Source organism: Rhinatrema bivittatum, chromosome 9, assembly GCF_901001135.1.
Source record: "Rhinatrema bivittatum chromosome 9, aRhiBiv1.1, whole genome shotgun sequence".
In the NCBI taxonomy this organism is placed as follows: domain Eukaryota; kingdom Metazoa; phylum Chordata; class Amphibia; order Gymnophiona; family Rhinatrematidae; genus Rhinatrema; species Rhinatrema bivittatum.
This window is the reverse complement of record NC_042623.1, coordinates 227,719,329-227,741,014: the sequence shown is the minus strand read 5'-3', so window position 1 is coordinate 227,741,014 and position 21,686 is coordinate 227,719,329. Positions and strand designations below refer to the sequence as shown.

Genomic DNA, 21,686 nt, shown 5'->3' with positions numbered 1-21,686 from the left:
CATTTTTCAATCTTTGCATAGAGATGATTTTCTCTTAGGCATTGTAAAACCTAAGTCACGTGTTGTCTGTAAATCGGAAGAAAAAATCAAAATGTCGTCTAGATAGACTACAACGCAGACATAAAGCAGGTCTTGGAATATCTTATTGATGAGATGCTGAAATACTGCCGGAGCATTAGTCAATCCGAAAGGCATGACTAGATATTCATAATGTCCATCTCTGGTGTTGAAAGCCATCTTCCACTCATCACCCTCCCGTATCCTGATAAGATTATACGCTCCTCGAAGATCCAACTTTGAGAACACCCTGGCCCCCTGTAGACGGTCAAAGAGTTCAGCTATTAGCGGCAATTGATATCGGTCTTTGATAGTGATGGTGTTTAACCCACGGAAATCAATATATGGACGCAGAGTCCCATCTTTTTTCCCAACAATGAAGAAGCCAGCCCCAGCTGGAAATTTGGATCGCCAAATAAATCCCTTCTGTAAATTGTCTTGGATATATTCGGTCATAGCACGGGTCTCCAAGGCAGATAATGGACAGACCCTACCATGAGGCGGGGTAGCTCGAGGAATCAGATTAATAGTGCAAATTCTCGGTGTGGAGGCAAGGTGTCCGCAGCCTTTTTGCAAAAGACATCCGCAAACTGACTGTACTGGGAAGGCAATCCCTCAAGACTGGAGGTACAGATGAAACTACAGGAGGATTTTGATCCTTTAATGCAAGTCTTATGACATGCTGGACCCCAGTGGATACATTTTAACAATGTCCAGTCGATTTGTGGATTGTGACGTTGTAACCACGGAATACCAAGAACGATAGGATGAATGGCTTTCTGGATGACATAGAAGGTGATACGTTCAGTGTGATTCGGTGCAATGTGGCAATCCAACGGAACCATGTGATGAGTTATTCTCCCCGGCAGGGGATCTCCGTGGATGGAAGATATAATTATAACAGCCTTAGACATGGACGAGTAGGAATGTGCAGTTGTTCCACCACATCTTGCAGGATGAAACTTCCTCCGGCCCCTGAATCTGCTAGAGTCAGAGTGGAGAACTGGTGGTCTCCGAGAAGCAGGATGACATGCAGAGTTAGTGGGGGAGCCGGAGAAGTGATGCCTAGGGTTACTCCTCCCGATGGAGCCTAGGCTTGGGAGTTTCCCGGACGCGTTGGGCAACGAGCAATGAGATGGCCTGATCCTCCACAATATAGACAGAGGCCTGCTTTACGGCATCTTTGCCGTTCCTCAGGAGAGAGAGAACCATGACCTAACTCCATCAGTTCTTCAACAGTCCCCTCTGTGGTGGATGCAGTTCGAGAGATGGAAGGAAAGGGATGAGAAGAAGTAGTACCCGCCATGTGCCATCTCGTGCTCAGTCCTTCATGAGCCCTTTCCTGTAGACAGTGGTCGATCCTGGTTACTAATTCAATAATAGAGTCCAAAGATCGAGGTAACCCACGGGCTGCCATTTCGTCTTTAATTCTGGATGACAAACCCTCCAAAAATATGGTCCGAAGACAGCTCTCCTCCCAATGGAGTTCTGATGCAAGTGTTCTGAATTCAATGGTGTAATCAGGCAGTGGCTGACTTCCTTGTCGAAGATGCAGAAGATTGGAACCAGCAACTACTTGTTTTCCTGGATCGTCAAATACTGTTTGGAACAGTTCCAAGAATTTAGGAAGATTTTGCAGGACTGGGTCTGAATGTCGCCAGAAGGGAGAAGCCCAGGCCAGGGCCTTACCCTCTAACAGAGACAAGATATATGTAGTTTTTGTAAGATCATCCAGAAAGAGGGAGGCTTGAAGACGGAAGTGCATGCTACATTGGTCGAGGAATCCCTGGCACAGGCGAGGTTCGCCAGAATAGCGTGGAGGAATTGGTAATGGAATTGTTGAACAGGTATTTCCCTGCATCACAGATGATAGTGGTAATGGTGGAGGGGCTGCCTGAGCCTCAGCTACTGAATCAAGACGGGCTTTGAGTCGCTCCAAGGAAGATGCCATGGATTCTAATACCCGTTGCTGCTCCATAATCTTCTGGGCCAGTCCAGGAATGGCCTGGAGAGCTGAAGCCTCTGCTGGATCCATGCCCTTGGTATTTTGTTACAAACCAGGAGGTGGACCCTTGGTCCGAGGTAGAGTTAGCGCTACCTAGGAGAGAATCAACCCTCTTAAGTCCCTACCATCAGAAGGCAAGGCCAGGTGTATCAGCAGTTGAACGAGTACTTCGCCACTGGAAGCTCATGATACCCCCAGGAGGAGCCCGTAGGGACCCGAGCCGCTTGGACTTAGGAGAATCGCTGAAGACTGAAGATAGGTCTGGACACAGGCGCCTCCTGCAGGTCATGGGATCCAGACAGTTGGCGCCTCCAGCCAGTCGTACGACAGTCCAGGAGTGGAGGCCGAAGAATGGTGAAAAAGCCGGTCCAATGGTCCAAGTCAGGCAAAGGGTCGGAAGCCGGTCCAAGGTCCAAGCCAAGAGAAAGGTCGTAAGCCGGTCCAGGAGCAAGCCAGGAGAATGGTCAGAAGCCGGTCCAAGAGTCAATCCAGAAGAATCAGTCCAATGAGGGAGGAGAGCAGAAGCAGGACGGAAGAACAGGAACAAGACCAGGAAGCGGGAACCAGGAACTCGGAACTCAGGAACCAACCAGACTAGAAGCCTCAATACCAAGGCAAGGTCTGAGGAGCAAACCTTGCCTTAAATACCTGAGCCGAGGGAGGAGTCCCAGGGAGGAGCCACGGCAACTTCCTGTCGTGGCCCCTTTAAATTTAATCTTCAGCCGCGCACGCGGCTCTGTTCAACCCGGAGTGGGAGGAGTCAGCCCGGCAGAGCAGGAACCATGCGGCCGGGCTCAGCAGCGGCCGCACAGGGAGCGTCTGAGGGGGCTGCCTGCTCCAGCAGGAGCCCCTGAGGCGGCCCGACGCCACAGGTAGGCACTTGGCCCCTGTCGCGGACCACCGCAGCCAGTGGCCATGACAGTGGGGGTGTCTGAGGCGGTCTGCCGCCTCGGACGAGAGACCGGCCCCGATTGCGAAACGTTGCAGTCGGCAGCCATAACACCTGTTATAGGCAAAAGATAAATACTATAAATAAATAAATAAATGAGTCATGATTGTGAGCCCTTGTGCTGTGGAGTAGTTGATGCAGCCTAATAGGCCCATGCCGACAGCTGGTTAAAATGCCCTGGACTAGGACTGGGCTGGACCTTTACCTGTACTAGCCTTGTTCCCTGCAGGTTGAACCTTTTGGGTTCCAACATGACAAAGACAAGAATCCCCCAACAATGGTCACAAGGAGAGAGTCCACAGCCAGGCTGAGATCAGGGCAGATAGAAGATGAACAGTTACCAGATGCAGGCAGAGGGGCAGGGCAGGCAGTGTTCAAATAGTTACCACATATAGGCCAAGGGTCAGGGCAGGCAGCTAACAAGGTATAGTCGACGTCCGTAGCAAAGGTCAGAGGCAGGCAAGAGAATGGTCAAGGTCTGTAGAAGAGGTCAGTACCAGGAGATCAAGCAGGTGGAGGACCTGGGTGAGACAAGGCAGGAACAAGGAAAGGCTGGAACTGGGGCAAGGCAGACAGGAACAGGAACAAGGCTGGAGACCAGCAGAAAGCAAAACGCACTTCAAGGACTGCAGGAAGACCTGCTGCTGAGGTGAGGAGTTGGTGTGGGGCTCTTGCTAAAATAGCCCAGCAGGGATAAAGTCAATGAGAGGCTATAAGACTGGTTCCTGTTACGGGGCATACATAGGGAGTGAGTGCATGCACACATGCCTAAGATGGGTGGCGGCGATGGCATAGTATGGTGGTATGGAGGCTGCAAAGAGGCTAGTCGTTGTTCTGGAGCAGTGTGGAAACAGCAAGGGCATTTTGGGTGAGTGTGGCCGGTTGCAGAACCGTCCCGCAGCCAGCCAATCATTACAAAATGCAGGTGATCACCATACATGGCCTTCCTGTAGCATCTTTCTACAGGCCAAGCCTATGCATGCACTCAGTGCATAGGTGCTCATTAAACTCTCCAAGGCCCAATTGCTGCAGTATCTTAAAAAGCCCAGGAGCTTGGCGGCATTCAGAGACTCTGGCAGTCCCACAAATCAGAGATTATTTCATTGCAATCTATTTTTGATATCCTTCATCCTCTTCTAACTTCAGATCGCAGAGATGCTAAAGCCTCCTCATGGCTCCATTGGTTGTCATGCAGCCCTGATACTCTCTGCTCACCATCCATGATACAACAGTTAAAGGCTGCCATAGTAGACCTTGTTTCCTTCAGTTTGTCATTGATTTTATCAAACATGGGGCCTGATTCATCAATGTCTTTTCTCATAGACACAGAATGGGAGAAAAGCTTTAATGAATCAAGTCCTTAGAGTCTAAGGCCTGCACTACCGCTGCTGTAAGCTTGTAAGCTGAAGGACCACTGCAGGATCCAATGGGGCTGAGTCAGCAACCAGGTCAGCAGTCACCATTTTAGGTTCACAAGGCCACACCTTATCTTTTTTACCAGCTCTGGGGTACATTTCTTGGCTGTGTCAGGAAAAATCCAGGTTTCTTAACTTCTGAACCACTTAAATCTGCATTTTATCTGTCGGTGGTGGTTGGGGTGGAGGGATGTATTGGCCGATGGAGGGGGATGAGCTTGGGCAGCACCCAGAGCAAGACGAGTTTACGTCCACTCTGCTTACTGCATCACTTGATCCCTAGTAAAGGTCTTATAACATTTGTCTAGGGCAAGGAAACTAGCTCACCTTTATAGCTGGGGTTGCAACTTTTTCTCATCCCTGTTGATGTTGTTAAGCAATCTACTGAGTTCAAAGACCATGTCCCAGTTTTGCATTAAGAAATAAAATCTCCTTCTTTAGTAAACGTTTACACATTTTTGCTACTTGACATGAATGTATTGAAGTGTACCAGAGTCAAAAGAATACTGCTGACTGAAGCAGAAAAGAAGAGAATATATATTTATTTTCCTGGCGTGTAGCCAGATGGACTCAGGACAAATGGGATAGTATCCGCGTGCTAGCAGTTGGAGACGGATCTGACGTCAGCACGGGGGCGTGTATATATCCCCACAGGAAGCGCAGCTGTTCAGTAATTTCCGTCTCCAAAGCAGTTTGGAGTGCCTGCACGCTGGTTCAGCGTGCTTTCCAAGCCTACTTTCATTTTTGTTTTCTTCTCTTCTAGATTCTACTTTACCTTTCTTCAACACCTTTCTTCAACACCTTTTGAGCCCCGCGCTCCTCAGGGGCCGTTCTGGCCGTGCCCCCCAGTTGAGCTTCCCGGGGTGACTGCCGTGGTCCCCCGGAGGTGGAAGTCCTCGGTCCCGCCGAGGCCCTCGCTCCCGGCGTGGACGAGGTAGCGGGTGCAGTGCCTCAACCGCGGCGGTGAAAGGTATCGGCCCTTTCCCCTCGCAGCCGGAGACCGCCTGTGATCCTGCCCGGCAGCGCTGAAGATTTGGTACGGCGTACGTCTCTTCACCCAGGTCTCCGCTATCTAGAGGACCGGCGGCGTGGCAAGCCGTGGAGGACGCCGTTTGTGGCCTTACTCAGGTATTCCGCGCCTGTAATGGGTGCGGCTTTCTTTCCTCCTTGTTCTTGCTTATTGGCTGCCACTGTGAGTATGTGCCGCATATTGCTGCTGTATGTCTATTGACTGCCATTGGGTGTACATTGCTACCTGCTTACTATTGTGCGCCTATTCTGCTCGGCGCCTATTGCTGCCGCACACTGTTGCAATTGTGCGCCTGTTCTATCCCGCGCCTATTGCTGCCGCATAAGAAGCGCACGCTTGCTATATTTTGCTCATGGATCAGCTCGCGGCCGCGGCCGCAGCGGCGCCACCGCTTGCCCTAGACGTTTCAGCTCTAGGCCTCTGCTCTGCATGCCACCTTCGTGCCACGCGCAGTACTGACCCCGACTCCCTATGTACCCAATGTGCGGCGGCTGGGGGACCCTCCGGCCAGGACCAATCTCAGCCGCAGTTTTTTGACAGTTCACCTGCAGCTACACCGGATTTGGGAGGCAGTCTCGACCGCTCAGGAATCCTGGGGGAGCTTGTACACCGGCGTTTTGAGGCTGCTTCCATTTCCTGGGTGGATCTTTTTCAGGGAATTCATGCCTTTGTCCAGATGCAGACGACTTCGCGTCCAGGCCCTACGGTCCCTGCTGCGCCTGTTCTTCCGGCGGTTGCTGCGGTTCCTGCAGTGGCGGCGTCTACGGCACATGCTGCAGCTGCCACCATGATGGCAGCCCCTAGGATCCTGTTCCTGGGCCCTCGCGGCCTTCTCGGGAGCGGGACCTCCCGCCACTGGACAGTCCCGATCAGTCGGACCAGGAGGTTTCGCCGGACGAGTCCGAACTCCTGGACGAAGGGGACCTCCCCCCAGGGATTGCGCCATATAGGAATATGCGGCGCTTTTTCCCTAAGGAGGACCTCTCGGACCTCGTGTCTCAGTGTCTGGCGGAGTTGGATATCACTGGTCCCAGTGCTTCGTTTCCTTCTGCGCAGAACCCCCTGCTGGAAGGTCTTCGTCCTACAGCCCGCCATTTTCCTTTCTTGCAGGCGGCTCAGCAACTCATTGATTTGAAATGGGCAGCACCGGCGGCCTCCTTTTAAGGGGGCCGGGCCCTGAAAGGCATGTACCCATTGGCACCGGCTCTCCAGGACCTGCTGGCCTGCCCTCAGGTGGACGCCTTGATTAGCGCTGTGGTCAAGCGCACTACCATTCCTGTGGAAGGGGGTACGGCCCTCAGGGAGCCCCATGACAGGCGGATGGACGCCATTCTGAAGCAAAATTTTGAGGTGGCAGCTCTTTCTTTGAGGATTGCGGCCTGTTGCACGGTGGTCACTCGTGCCTGCTTGTCTCAGGTCCGGAACAACGCTCCGGCGGCTGACATGGAGCCCGCTCTTTCCTTCCTCACCGATGCCGCATCGGATTTGGTTCGAACCATGGCTAAGGGGATCTCGTCTTCCGTGGCCGCCAGGAGACACCTATGGATCCAGCCATGGTCCGCTGATGCACCTTCGAAGTCTCGCCTCACCAAATTGCCTTTTCAGGGCTCGTTTCTGTTTGGCAGTGACCTTGATAAGCTAGTCGCTACCTGGGGTGCCTCTCCTGTGCCTCGCCTACCAGAAGACCGGTCCAGGAGGGGACAGCGCTCCGTTCCACGGCCCTCCAGGGGCAGGAGTTCACAGCGATTTGTTCCATATAGAGGGCGCTATCAGACGCCGCGTCCTCCGGCCAGGAATCAGTCCTTTCGGTCCAGGCTGCGCACAAGGGGGACCGGGCCGGGCGTGGGTCCCGGTCGCATCCCACAATGAGAATTTGCCGATTCATCTGGGGGACGAAGCCATAGGGGGCAGGTTGACCCTCTTCTACCCCAGATGGGTCGAGATCACGTCGGACCAGTGGGTCCTCGCAGTTATCCGAGAGGGGTATTATCTGGACTTTCATCATCTTCCTCCGGACAAGTTCGTGGAGTCTTCATGTTCCCCGCTCAAGAAGGCAGCATTGGAGGCCACCCTGACGAGGCTCCTGACCTTGAACGCCATCCTCCCAGTGCCTGCCTGGGAAGTGAATTCTGGACACTATTCCATTTATTTCATAGTACCCAAGAAAGGGGGCACTTTTCGGCCTGTTCTGGACCTCAAATCCCTCAATCGGTACTTACGGGTACCGCGTTTTCGCATGGAAACTCTGCGCTCCGTCAAAGCCGCGGTCCAGCCCGGAGAGTTCCTCACGGCATTAGACCTGTCCGAAGCCTATCTTCATATTCCGATACATCCAGATAATCAGCGCTACCTACGCTTCAAGGTTCTGGACCGCCACTTCCAGTTTCGAGCTCTCCCCTTCGGGTTGGCCACCTCCCCACGGACATTCACCAAGGTGATCGTAGTTGTGGCGGCGGCACTCAGGCGGGAAGGGATCTTGGTCCATCCCTACCTAGACGACTGGTTGATCAGGGCGAAATCCCGAGTGGAGAGCCTGCGGACGACCGACAGGGTGATCGCCCTTCTGGAAAGCTTGGGCTGGGTCAACAACCTCAGCAAGAGCTCCCTACAGCCTTCCCAGTCCATAGAGTATCTGGGGGTACAGTTCGACACTCGGGCGGACACGGTCAGTCTTACGACCAAGAGACAGTTGAAACTTCGGCAGCGTATCCAGTATCTGTTGGGAACCAGTCGGCCATTAGCTTGGGATTATCTGCAGGTTCTGGGTCTCATGGCATCCACCCTGGACGTGGTGCCTTGGGCACGGGCCCATATGAGACCACTTCAGCATTCCCTGCTCTCTCGCTGGAGCCCCCATCACCAAGCCTATTCCACGCACCTCCCTCTACCGGTCCGTGTTCGGACCCGGCTGCGGTGGTGGTTGCGGTCCGACCACCTGAGCAGGGGGTCGAGGATGTCCGCGCCCACGTGGATCTTGCTCACCACGGATGCCAGCCTAAGCGGCTGGGGAGCACATTGCGAAGAACTCACCGCGCAAGGGCGTGGAACAGGGAGGAGTCCACATGGAACATCAATCGCCTGGAAGCCCGGGCAGTCAGACTGGCCTGCCTTCGTTTCGCTCCACGGCTGCGGCACGGAGCTGTCAGAGTGATGTCCGACAACGCCACCACGGTGGCCTACATCAACCGTCAGGGCGGAACCAGAAGCCGACAGGTATCTCTAGAAATCGCCCCACTAATGGTTTGGGCAGAGGCGAATCTGTGGGACATCTCTGCCGTCCACATTGCCGGGAAGGACAATACCACAGCAGACTTCCTCAGCAGAGAGAGCCTGAATCCAGGCGAGTGGCAGCTGTCCCCCACAGCTTTCCAGATGATTGTCGATCACTGGGGGATTCCGGACATGGATTTACTGGCAGACAAGTCCAATGCTCAGGTACCCAGCTACTTCAGCCGCAGACGCGACCCGTGCTCGCACGGCATCGATGCTCTGGTCCAGCCGTGGCCTCCGGGGACTCTCCTATATGCCTTTCCCCCGTGGCCTCTACTGGGTGCCCTCATCCACAGGATTCGGTCACACCAGGGCCTAGTTCTGCTGGTGGCCCCGGACTGGCCAAGAAGGCCCTGGTACGCGGACCTCAGACGCCTACTGGCAGGGGAGCCTCTCCCCCTGCCTCCTCTCCGGGACCTTGTACGTCAAGGTCCCATTCTGCACGAGGATCCGGCTCAGTTCTCTCTTACGGTCTGGCCATTGAGAGGGCTCGACTGAAGAATAAGGGTTACTCGGGGCCTGTGATTAATACACTCCTCCGGGCTCGCAAGTTTTCCACATCCCTCACCTACGTACGAATCTGGAGAATTTTTGAAGCATGGTGCGACTCTCTTGGCACCAGTCCACATGCCGCCACTATTCCTATTGTGTTGGATTTTCTGCAGGATGGGCTTCAGAAGGGTCTCTCCCTCAGCTCCATCAAGGTTCAGGTAGCGGCACTATCGTGCTATGGGCCCAGGAGAGGTGGCAAGACCATCGCCAAGCACCCTGATGTTTCTCGTTTCCTGCACGGCGTCAAGCATATTCGTCCGCCACTAAAGTGGCCTGTACCCTTATGGAACCTTAATCTAGTTCTGGATTTCCTCGCGGGATCTACCTTCCGACCCCTTCGGGGCTTGTCTCTACGGTCTCTAACCCTGAAGTTGGTATTCCTGCTGGCCGTATGCTCCGCACGCCGCATCTCTGAACTACAAGCACTGTCCTGCCGTGATCCCTTTCTACGTATCACTTCGGAGTCTATCCATCTTCGGACGGTTCCCTCCTTTCTCCCTAAAGTGGTTTCACAATTTCATCTTAACTAAACCATATCCTTGCCTACCACAGTAGGTTTGAGGAAATCTGAAGAAGGCCGTTTATTACGCCATCTCGACATTGGCAGATTGCTGCCCAGGTATCTGACAATGACGCAAGACCTGCGGAGGACAGACCATCTGTTCGTCCTACACAGCGGGAAGAAGCAAGGTGAAGCGGCCTCTCGGCCCACCATTGCCCGCTGGATTAAAGACGTTGTCAGAGCCGCCTACGTGGAGGCTGGGAAGGCCCGCCTCTACAGGTTAAGGCTCATTCTACCAGAGCCCAAGCGGCGTCTTGGGCTGAATCCCGGATGCTGTCACCGGAGGACATCTGTAAAGCGGCGACATGGTCCTCCCTCCATACCTTTTCTCGGTTCTACCGTCTGGATGTCCAGGCCAGGGAGGACTCGGCTTTTGCGAGGGCGGTACTACATGGTCCTTAGGCAGCCTCCCGCCCAGGCAGGGTGTAAAGCTTTGGTATATCCCATTTGTCCTGAGTCCATCTGGCTACACGCCAGGAAATGTTGAGATTACTTACCTGGTAATCTTGTTTTCCTTAGTGTAGACAGATGGACTCAGCATCCCGCCCAGCTGCCTGTGTACATGGGTTTTCACCGATTCCAGGTAAGCCTTTGACATTTGTTTTCCTAAGAGCGTACGCTCTGCCAATGTCCACGCCTTCCGGTTGGGAAGGCTGGCGGTCTCCAGCCACTGTCAATCGGTCAGGGGAGGCCTGTTTTCACTTTTTTCTTTACTTTTCACTGAGCGTCAGTACACACATCCATAACAGCTTTTGCAAGGAAGATTACTGAACAGCTGCGCTTCCTGTGGGGATATATACACGCCCCCGTGCTGACGTCAGATCCGTCTCCAACTGCTAGCACGCGGATATTATCCCATTTGTCCTGAGTCCATCTGTCTACACTAAGGAAAACAAGATTACCAGGTAAGTAATCTCAACATTGCTCTGCACAGAAGTAATGCTGCACGAGAGATGAATATCCTGAATCATTCCAATATCTTTTTTTCTTACAGCATAAGGAAAAATTGCCACGTGTAGAATAATTTCATTTACTTGATTGCTTATGCACTTTGTGTTAATTTTGCAGAACAGATACCAGTTCTGCAAAATTAACATAAGTGAGGACCTCTTTTCTATTTCCCATTATTTATTTCTTTTTATTTCTTTTATTTATATTCTACTTTTCAGTACTTCAAAGCGTATTACATTCAGGTTCTGTAGATAGTTTTGGAGAGCAAGGGTTTTTTTTCAAGAGGGAAATCATTTTTCTGTGGTATATTCTTCCTTTGATGCAGTAGTGGTGAAATATAATTAAGTGCAGAATCTGTTGGCAACCTTTTTTGAATACTTTTGTGTAATTAACGTTAGGTAATTTATTGGAATTTTGACTGTAAGAGTAAACTAAAATTAAAATATTCATTTAAGTATAAGTAGCAAGGTTAAAAGAAGTATCTAGGGCATGGATTTGCAAACCTTTAGCCAATGTGACCATTTTAGCTCTTGAAAATTCACAGGACCCCAGAAGATGAGGATGAGCACAACAAATTAGCAATGGTGTGCTTCTCCACGAACAATCTCTCCACTCTCACCACAATTCAGCTGATCCTCTCTTGTTGATCCTCTCCTTCAACCTCCACCTCCTTCAGAGAACGCCTCCCCTCCAGTGGATGTCCTCTCTCATCCTCTACCGCACCAGCTGATCCTCTCTTATATCCTCCCAGCTCACCCTCTTTTTCACCCCTTCAGCCCTTTATGCATTCTCCCAGCTGATCCTCTCTCATCCCCAAATCTTTTTCATAATTCCAAAACCGATCCTTGGTCATTTCCTGCATCTCACCTCATCCCTCATTCCCTCCTCACTGTCATCCCCATCCCCTCTCTATCACCTCCCAGACTCACCACCTCCTCTCAAACCCTTCTCTCGCATTGCCTCCATCAGTCAAGCTTCTTTCATAACCCCTCTCACCCTCCATAGCCAATCCCTCTCCTGCATCTGATCCCTTCTGACAAACAGTTCCTTCTCTAAACATTGCCCTGGGCCGGGCCAGACCAAAGATCAATGACAGCTGGTGAGAAGAGAGGACAGGCTGATGACAGAGACAACATTTTTCTTTGCTATGTTGGATGAGGAGAAACTGGATGAGGATGAGTACTGAGTAATGAGGAGAAAGGAGCCATGGCAATATTCACCAGCCCGTGCACATTCAACACCCCTACACCCCCATGGCAGGCCCAAGCCTGACAATGATGTACAGGCAGTAGCAGCATTAGTAAGGAAAGTCATCATGGGGCTTTTGAGCCAATGCAAGCTCCCAGGCCCAGCAGTGGCTCCAATCCCTCATCATGCAGAGCTTCCAGTTACCACAGAAACTCATGCAAGTGCGAGGCTGCTGCAGATCCTGTGAACATGTGCTGGCTCACATGCCACATGCTTCCTTCCAATACTAATGCTGCTGCTGCTGGAGACTGAAGAGTGCTGCCATTTTGAGGCACTTGTGAACCCAGCTGAAGTTTTTGCAACGCCATATTGGGTCTCAACCAGGGGGGCAGGGGGAGTATATTTGTCTGCATGTGTGTGAGAACATATTTGTGTGTATATGTGTGAGAGAGCTTGTCTATGTGTATGAGAGCATGTCTGTCTCCGTTCTGTGTGTGTAAGAGCATGTTCTGTGATTCAGCATGCGTATATATATGAGAGAGAGGAGAAAGACTGTGAATAATAATCTCTCTCCTTTCCCCTGCTAATCTACAAAACTCTCAGGACATCTGGAAATCAAAAGATTCCAGGTATGGACAGCAGGGGTGTTTATCGTTTTTTCTTTAAGTTTTAAGCATTGGGTGGTGTATGTGGCTGCTGTTTTGAAATATTTTATAGGTCTTTGGAAAATTTATATGAATTTTATATTATTGGATGCTGTTCTTTTTGTCAGCTGTTTTGAAATATTCTTTTTATTAGTATGATTTTACTTCTACTGATGATTTATATTTCCTGATTTTATTGTTTGATGTTTTATGAGGAATTGTAATGTTTCTGATTTTCCATTGTTGCGCTGCATACATAGTCTGGCCTGTTATGGTTTACAGTTCAGTTTTTGTCTGCATGTTTGTATTACTACTTTATGGTCACTTTATTCTGTATTTGGTGAGGGTCTGACTATGTTCTGCTTGTGTGATTGAAGTTATGTATTCTGCTAATGTGTCATTTCTGTGTAGGGATCTATAGAAGCTTGGATTGTTCTGTTTTCCTAATAGGATGTATATTGGTGTTTTAGGGCCTGGTATAATGTTTGCAGGATCACCTTTTCATAGGGTTGTAATGATTTGAGTGCTGGCGGTCAGTGCTGTTTTGGAATGGGAGGTTTATTATATTGTAATTGTAATTTAATTTGCTTATGGCTTTCTGAGGACCAAACCCACACCCAACATTCAATACAATAGTCCTAATACCATATATGTTATAAGGGTCTTTTGAGCTTTTATGCAGGGTTTTCTGGTTGACACCACAGCTGTGCATGTGCATGCTGTTCTGATATTATTATTTCAAAAGATTGTGTTTTTTCATGTAAAATCTTTTATTATAAATTCATTTGAAACTGTGTGTAGAGAGGGCCGTGGTAAGAGGAAGGCTGGGCACAAAGCTGTAAGATTCACTTAGGGTGCCTAATACCCTTGCACTGACCCTGATTAGTAAAAGAATACAAATTAAATGTAAAAAAAAAACACAATGAGGAGGGGTCAGCTCAGTAATTGTTCGCACAGGGCTGCAGAAAATTTAACAATGTCCCTGCATGGCAGCACCCTGTGGTGACATGCTGGCGGGGTTCCCATCCCTCCCCAGAGAAGAGACCCTGTTCGGTGGTGCCGTGTGGTGATGTGATGGCGGATGATGGAGGGGAGGGGGGCCTGCAGAGGAGACAACACATGCATTGGCCCCCAGGTGCCAGAGAACCTTGCTACGCCTCTGATCCCAACCCTCAGTTTGGGAAGCCCTGACCTAGGGCTTTTCTAAATAAGTAGTAATGAACAGGACCAGATTAGCAAGGCTTTTATTTTCAGATTTTCAGTTTAACAACCCTGACGTTGTCCCTTTTAGCATTATCACAAGTGGCAGACAGTGACACCAGATTTCAGATCTTATGTCTTTCTCTCAGGGAAGAAGTGGAGTCAAATCTGATATTCATTGGTCTTCTGATAATGGAGAATCGGCTGAAAGTAGAAACCAAACCCGTCTTGCAGGAGCTGTGCAGCGCCAGGATCAGAACGGTGATGATTACAGGTATCGAAGGGGCCAGTCTTCAGACTCTCTGCTTTGGGACAATGTCTGCGGCTACTTTTTTTGGCCCACAGACTTTGTGTTTCTGACAAGTTTCTAAAAGAGAGTATGCAGTATGCATTTCAGAGACAGGTGCCCGAGGGAAGACACTTCCACTGGGATGAGGATCCTTTATGTTTCAAGAGTCGGGTGTTAGCTGGGAGATATCCTCACCCGCATGTAATTGCACTTTGAAACTTACCTAAGGTACAAAACATGCATGGACTTTGGCACCTGCTTTTTGTGCATGTAGTCCTGGAAAAAAAATCTGCCTGTATCTTTTCTGATCCTGCCCAAAACACAGCCTGGGATTGCACCTCCCCTAAACGAGTCTCAGTGTATATATTTTGTGGTACAATTCAAGCACCTATAGCCATATTGAGGGAAGACAATTTTCATACAGCCGATTTATTGCGTAAATCGCTGTTAACTCACATAAATGGCATTGAAAACTGTCATCCCCATGGGCAGATTCAGCAGGTGGGTGTGACTCTGGATCTGATTCAGATTCATTTACTAATGATAAGTAAGCAAGGGGGGTGAAACTGTATAGCAAATCCAAGCAGCACTTCTGCCTGTCTATCTTACTTTTAATTACCATTTGAAAACCAAACTTCAAAGCCAAGTTTCAATTAAAATTGTATTCCCACATATGGGAAATCTCCACAGCCAAACCCTGTGAAAACAGAACCCAGGGTCGCCCCCATCCCCTTAAACCATTCCCTCTGATTTATTACTGTAAGATGAAAGCTGCCACAGCCCTGGAATCAACCCTATCCCAAGAGCGGCTCATCTTAGAAATGAGATCACAAATGTGACCTCGCAATGTGGTGAAGGATGATCTGTGACATCACAGGTCCCACCTAGGTGAACCAGGGGCAAGAGGATGTGATAATGTCGGCGGAGCAGTCATAAGAAGAACATAAGAACATGCCATACTGGGTCAGACCAAGGGTCCATCAAGCCCAGCATCCTGTTTCGAACAGTGGCCAATCCAGGCCATAAGAACCTGGCAAGTACCCAAAAACTAAGTCTATTCCATGTTACCATTGCTAGTAATAGCAGTGGCTATTTTCTAAGTGAACTTCATTAATAGCAGGTAATGGACTTCTCCTCCAAGAACTTATCCAATCCTTTTTTAAACACAGCTATACTAACTAGGGATGTGAATCGTTTTTTAACGATTTAAATTATCATCCGATAATTTTAAAATCGTCATTAATCAGTAAGGGACTCGATACAATAGGAATTCCCTCGATTTATCGTGAAAAATCGTTAAATCGAGTACGGGAATTATTTAGGGGGAGGGCGGGAAAACCGGCACACCAAAACAACCCCTAAACCCACCCCGACCCTTTAAAACCAATCCTTTACCCTCCCCCACCCTCCCGAACCCCCCCAAAATGTTAAATTACCTGGTGGTCCAGTGGGGGGGGGGTGTCCCGGCGCGATCTCCCGCTCTCGGGCCATCTGCGCCATTTTGGCTACCACTGATAAAAATGGTGCCGATGGCCCGATAAAAAAAAAAAAAACACCCCACCCCGACCCTTTACAAATTACCCCTTTGCTTCTCCCACCCTCCCGACCCCCCCAAAAACCTATGTCCCTGTGACATAGTGAGGGCAAAGGCGATCGGCGCCATTTTCAAACCAGTCCAGCACCGGCACCGAGGGTATAATTGAAGGGATGGCTCACGGACCCCCCCGCTAGACCACCAGGTACATGTAAAAGGTTTTTGGGGGGGTCGAGAGGGTGGGAGAAGCAAAGGGGTAATTTGTAAAGGGTCGGGGTGGGGTTTTTTTTATCGGGCCATCGGCGCCATTTTTATCAGTGGTAGCCAAAATGGTGCCGATGGCCCGAGAGCGGGAGATCGTGCCGGGCCCCTCCCCCACCCCCCACTGGACCACCAGGTAATTTAACATTTTGGGGGGGTTTGGGAGGGTGGGAGAGCAAAGGGGTCATTTGTAAAGGGTCGGGGTGGGGTTTTTTTTATCTGCTCAGGCCTTTCTAAAAAATTAACAATGTGAATTGGAATCGGAACCGATTCCAATTCACATCTCTAACGATCCGATTTTTTTTCTCCCTCCATCCAAACCTGATCGTTAAAACGATCGGGCACACGATTCACATCTCTAATACTAACTGCACTAACCACATCCACTGGCAACAAATTCCAGAGTTTAATTGTGCATTGGAGTAAAAAGAACTTTCTCCGATTAATTTAAATGTGTCACATGCTAACTTCATGGAGTGCCCCCTAGTCTTTCTATTATCCGAAAGAGTAAATAACCGATTCACATCTACCCGTTCTAGACCTCTCATTATTTTAAACACATCCCCCCTCAGCCGTATAAGAACATAAGAGTTAACTGTATACATTAACTGTATACATCCCTATGCTTTCCCTCCATCCCAAGGCAGGTGAAACATATGTTTAGTTACACATTAAGGGATACATAATGGTGCGTTTGAGCCTATGAAAGTAGCTGCCGGGGGGATTCCCAGGTCCTCATCCTCCAGGTGCAGATTCTGTGGAGGATGTTGAGGTGGGGGGCTTGGGGCTGAGCCATGCCAGGGCTGGAGAAGTACATTGTGTGGGTGGAAAGGAACCCAGAAGCTTCCTCCTACCTTGACTGGGAATTGTACTCCAGTACCGGGCTGTAGCTGGGGTAGTAATGAGGGTGCTGAGACCCTAGCACAAAGGAACTGAACCCACTGTAGCTCACCTATGGGAAGGCAGCTGTAGCCAACAGACTGGGTGAATGTCACCACCAGCAGGGCAGGGTATCCCTGTGAGTGTGTGAGGAATATGGCTCCATATTTTGCCGCCTGTTATTCAGGAAGCTTGATCCAGCCAGACTCCATCCATGTGAAACAATTCCAGCTTCATCCTATTCTAGAACCAGGGCTTCAGTTTCAGATATGAAACAGATTTATTTATTTATGTATTTATTTATTTATTTACAAATTCTTAATATTCTGCATTCATACCAAAGTATTTGTTTGAGGTGGATTACAACATATTAAAATCTAAAGCAACATAACAGAAGAACAAATTAAAATGCAAAATAGTACATCTTCTAAAAGCTTCTCTAAACATGTGAGTTTTTAACACTTTTCTATATTTTATTTATTTACAAATTCTGGGTCAGGTAGAACTTACATGAGGTCCATAATCTAATGCAAAAGAATTTTATTGAATAGTGCAGAATTCTAATAGCCAAGAGCAATGTTTTTCCTGGCAAAAAATATGGAATTTTTTTTTTATTGTGAATGTCCTATAATATTTGTTTGTTTGTTTAGTTAAAATACTTATATTCCATGCTATCTACAATTCTGGCCAGCCTTCAGAGATTCCAGGACCTAGTGCTGAGAAACCAGATGGAATTGTGTTTCAAGACGCTAAACTTATATTAAGGAAGAAAGAGTGTGGCGGAAAATGAAATGTAATCAAACCCTAACAAATTACCATATTTATCTTGCTCATTATAAAAATCTGATAAACAGAACTAAGAATATTATAGTAAAAAAATACTAAAATTTGCACACAGTCCAAAAACTCTTTTTAATATAGTAAAAAAATTAACATATTAAAATATCCTATCTAACGCCGAGAATAATAACAATTTCAGTTAAGACCTCGCCAAATTCTTTAAAAATAAAATTGCCAATCTGATCGAAATTCTAGACATTGCCTTGATAAATAAAGACATGAAAAAATGGATCAACTTTGATATAGTCTCCGCTTTAGCAATAGACGTGCTAATTAAATCTTTAGATCCTGCAAACCATTTACTTGACGAGATACCTATATTAGCACTAAAGGAATTAATTCCACCAATCGCCCCAACCGTTACAGCAATAATCAACATATCTTTAGAAGAAGGCACCCTACCCGATGTACTTAAATTAGCAATAATTAAACCCATTATTAAAAAAACGAATTTAGACCCTACTGTTCTCAATAATTATCGACCAATCTCAAATTTATCTTTCCTTGCAAAACTAATTGAAAAGATAGTGCTTAAACAACTCTCAGAACACTTGGAAAATAATGATATTATTTACCCAACCCACATGGTTTTAGAAAACATTTCAGTACAGAGACTCTTCTTCTTTCTCTAACAGACACTATTATGAGAAGTTTTGACAATGGCCAGAGATTTCTTTTTATCTTACGTTATCTTTCCGCCACTTTCGACACGGTCAATCACAATACACTCATTCGCAGACTAGCTGAAATTGGTCTCACCGGTTCCACTCTACACTGGTTCACTTCTTATCTGAGTAATAGTACCTTTTTAGTCGACATTAACTCCTCCAAATCCGAAATAATATCACTTGATACTGGAGTGCCGCAAGGCTCAGCGCTTTTAGCTACTCTATTTAACATTTACTTACTTCCATTAATCCAGCTCCTTTCTGGTCTCGGATTAACATACTTTGTCTATGCAGATGACATCCAGATCCTCATCCCGGTTACTGACACAATTGAACAGGTTTTTAAACTCACCAATATGTACCTTAATATTATCAATTACTAACCCACTTGAGACTCAGCCTGAATCTTGAAAAGACTGAAGTTATCCTCCTCGAAAGGAAAATCTCAGCATCAGAGACAAATAATACAATGCATCGTGATAAAATTTCAGTAAACTTAGCAGATAGTCAGAGACCTCGGTATGTGGATTGACCCTGAACTAAATTTTAAACAACATATATCACTTAAGATTAAAGAAGGTTTTAGTAAACCATGTTGGGGAGAAAGACCGATACTTCACGCATATCCAGCATAGCTCTCTGCTTCAACGGCAGGGGCGAAAGACCGCTACTTCACGCATATCCAGCATAGCTCTCTGCTTCAACGGCAGGGGCGAAAGACCGCTACTTCACACATATCCAGCATAGCTCTCTGCTTCAATGGCAGGGGAGAAAGTCTGCTACTTCACTTTCAATGCATATCCAGCATAACTCTCTGCTTCAACGACAGGGGGAATGAAGAAATGTGGATCTATATACAGACAACAATCAACAAAGACTGAATTACATAGTCTGGGTAAACAAATAAGCATGGGTGTAGCTTGCTTATTGCAGCGGTTACTACCCCTAACTAATTAAGCTAGATATTTCACTTAGATGCAGTTCCAACACTGCTTTCTACATTAATGGTGGGGGTGGAAGGGAAATAGAACCAAAAGGTTACTAAGAGCCAAGAGAAACAGATAAGTATTAGAAAAAAAATAAAGTGCGAAGCTTGCTGGGCAGACTGGATGGGCCGTTTGGTCTTCTTCTGCCGTCATTTCTGTGTTTCTATAAACTAGTAATGCTCAAGCATCTTAAACCACTTTTACATCACAATGACTTTAGAACAATTCTACAATCACTAATATTCACTGGCACGGACTACTGTAATTCCCTCATGTTAGGTTTACCCAAATCTACGATCCGACCATTACAGATCCTGCAAAATGCTGCTGCCAGAATACTGACTGGATGCAAAAAAACGGAACACATCACTCCCATTCTCAAATCTTTACACTGGCTACCAACTGAAAAATGTATAGGGCTGGATTTTAAAAGGGGTACGCGCGTAACCCTTTTAAAATGCCCCTGCGCGTGCCGAGCGCAAGTCCCTGGGCTCACAAAAAGGGGCGGTCAGGGGCGTGACAAGGGGGCGTGGTGTCGACTCGGGGGTGTGTTCGGGGGCGTGTGGGCAGTCCAGCGGCGTGGCCGAGTACCCCGACACAGCGGCCTGTGTCGGGGCCTGCCGTGCCAGCAGACAGCCGGCGCACGTAAGTTACTACTGCCCGGAGGCAGGCGTAACTTTTCGAATAAAGGTAGGGGGGGTTTAGATAGGGCCTGGGGGGTGGGTTAGGTAGGGGAAGGGAGGGGAACGGGCGGCACGCGTATCTTATAAAATCCCGCGTACTTTTGTTTGCGCCTGGTGCGCGAACAAAAGTACGCGCGCATGCTGTTTTTTAAAATGTACCCCATAGAGTATAAGGTACTCTGTATTTTGCATAAAGCAATTTATGGCAATCAGGTGGAATGGCTGAACGCGGTGGTGCATCTCCACACACCCCAACACAACCTTAGAGCAGTGAATAAAGGGCTCTTATCAATACCCTCAATTTCTACAGCATGACTCACTACGGTCAGAGAAAGAGCAATCTCCCTAGCAGGACCTAGATTGTGGAACACTCTTCCAATCCCCCTGAGATTACAGAATGACTTAAAATTATTCCGAAAACAGCTAAAAACCTGGCTATTTGAGCAAGCTTTCAAAGAGGGCATCGGCTAACGATCTAATTTCATTTCACTGCACTGCATTATTTTTTAGTGATATTTTATCTGGATTATAGCTGATTACATTTAATTGAGTTTTTAGTGTTTGATAAATTTAATTATTTTTAATTTTACAATAAATTGCTATTTCATTTTTGTTTCTTTTATTAAATATCTAGGTTTTTAGATGGCTTGTTTTTTAACTTAATCCGTTAGTTAAATATTCTTTAAGCACTTTTATTGTATTAGATTATAATGATTATATATTATTATTTATTGTCTTGAATTGTTGCACCAGTTTTTATTACTTTACAGTCTTCTCATTTTTCTATTTTTATTTTCTTACCTGTAAACTGTTGTGACGGCATGTTCCAAACTATGATATATAAAAGTTTTATAAATAAATAAACTCTTGAAGTCTGTCTCGGGGAGGAATGCAAACACTTTGAAAACAATAAGTGGGACAAGTTTGTTTTCGCTCTGAAAGCCACTGTAAAGTATTCTGAAGGCTCATTCCCTGTACATACCCGGATCAGCCCACACTGCTGGGTTATGCCTCCCTTCCAGCAGATGCAGACAGAGAAAAACTTGAAGGGCACTCCTGTAAGCAGGATGCGCCTCCTGCAGCCCCTTCAGTATTTCTCTGTCTCCAGCAGATGAAGGTGCAGAACCTGCAGTCCTGGCTAATTGATTCTATTAAAAAAAAAAAAAAAAAAGAAAAGTGGCTGTGACAGGAATCTTTTAAATTTGTCTGGCTGAAACAAAGTTTCAAAAAAAAAAAATAGAAGAGCTGGGCCTCCTGAGGAGACGAGTTATTTCACCTTGGTGGTAGGCCTGCCAGCTAGTTTTCTCTTCACTTCAGTGTACCAGGAGCAGCAGCCAGTGAGTGACTGAGGGGGATTTACCGGTGGGCTGGTCCCTCCCCCCCTGGCCCAGAGACATCCGCGGGTTGTGCTCTGGTGAGGCCAACGCGATTAAAAAAATAAATAAATAAAACGGAGTGATCCGCATTATTTTTTTAGAGCTGCGCTGCTCTTCTTCGGCCTCCCGCACTCCGGGTGTTTACTTTGGCGGCCACCCCTCCCTTACAGCATGGTGAGTGTGGTGATGCCGCGCGCTTCGGCCTGTAAAGCCTGTAGGGAGCCGGCAGCATGACTCTCCTGAGATGGCCTCTGCTCCCGGTGTCTTCCCGGGCCCATAAGCGGCATCAGCTGACGGAAGTGGGAGGCAGGCACATCGGTCCCGTGGTGCGAGTGCCTGATGCTGCC

The 21,686-nt window shown here is 48.0% G+C and overlaps 1 protein-coding gene across 1 annotated transcript in view; it reads left to right on the top strand.

Moving 5' to 3' along the window:
• LOC115099257 (probable cation-transporting ATPase 13A4) overlaps positions 1 to 21,686 on the top strand; it is a 257,489-nt gene that overhangs the window by 109,035 nt on the left and 126,768 nt on the right. The window contains exon 18 of the mRNA XM_029616766.1: positions 13,973 to 14,097. Coding sequence (XP_029472626.1) covers positions 13,973 to 14,097 — 125 coding nt within the window. The remainder of the gene's footprint in view (positions 1 to 13,972; positions 14,098 to 21,686) is intronic.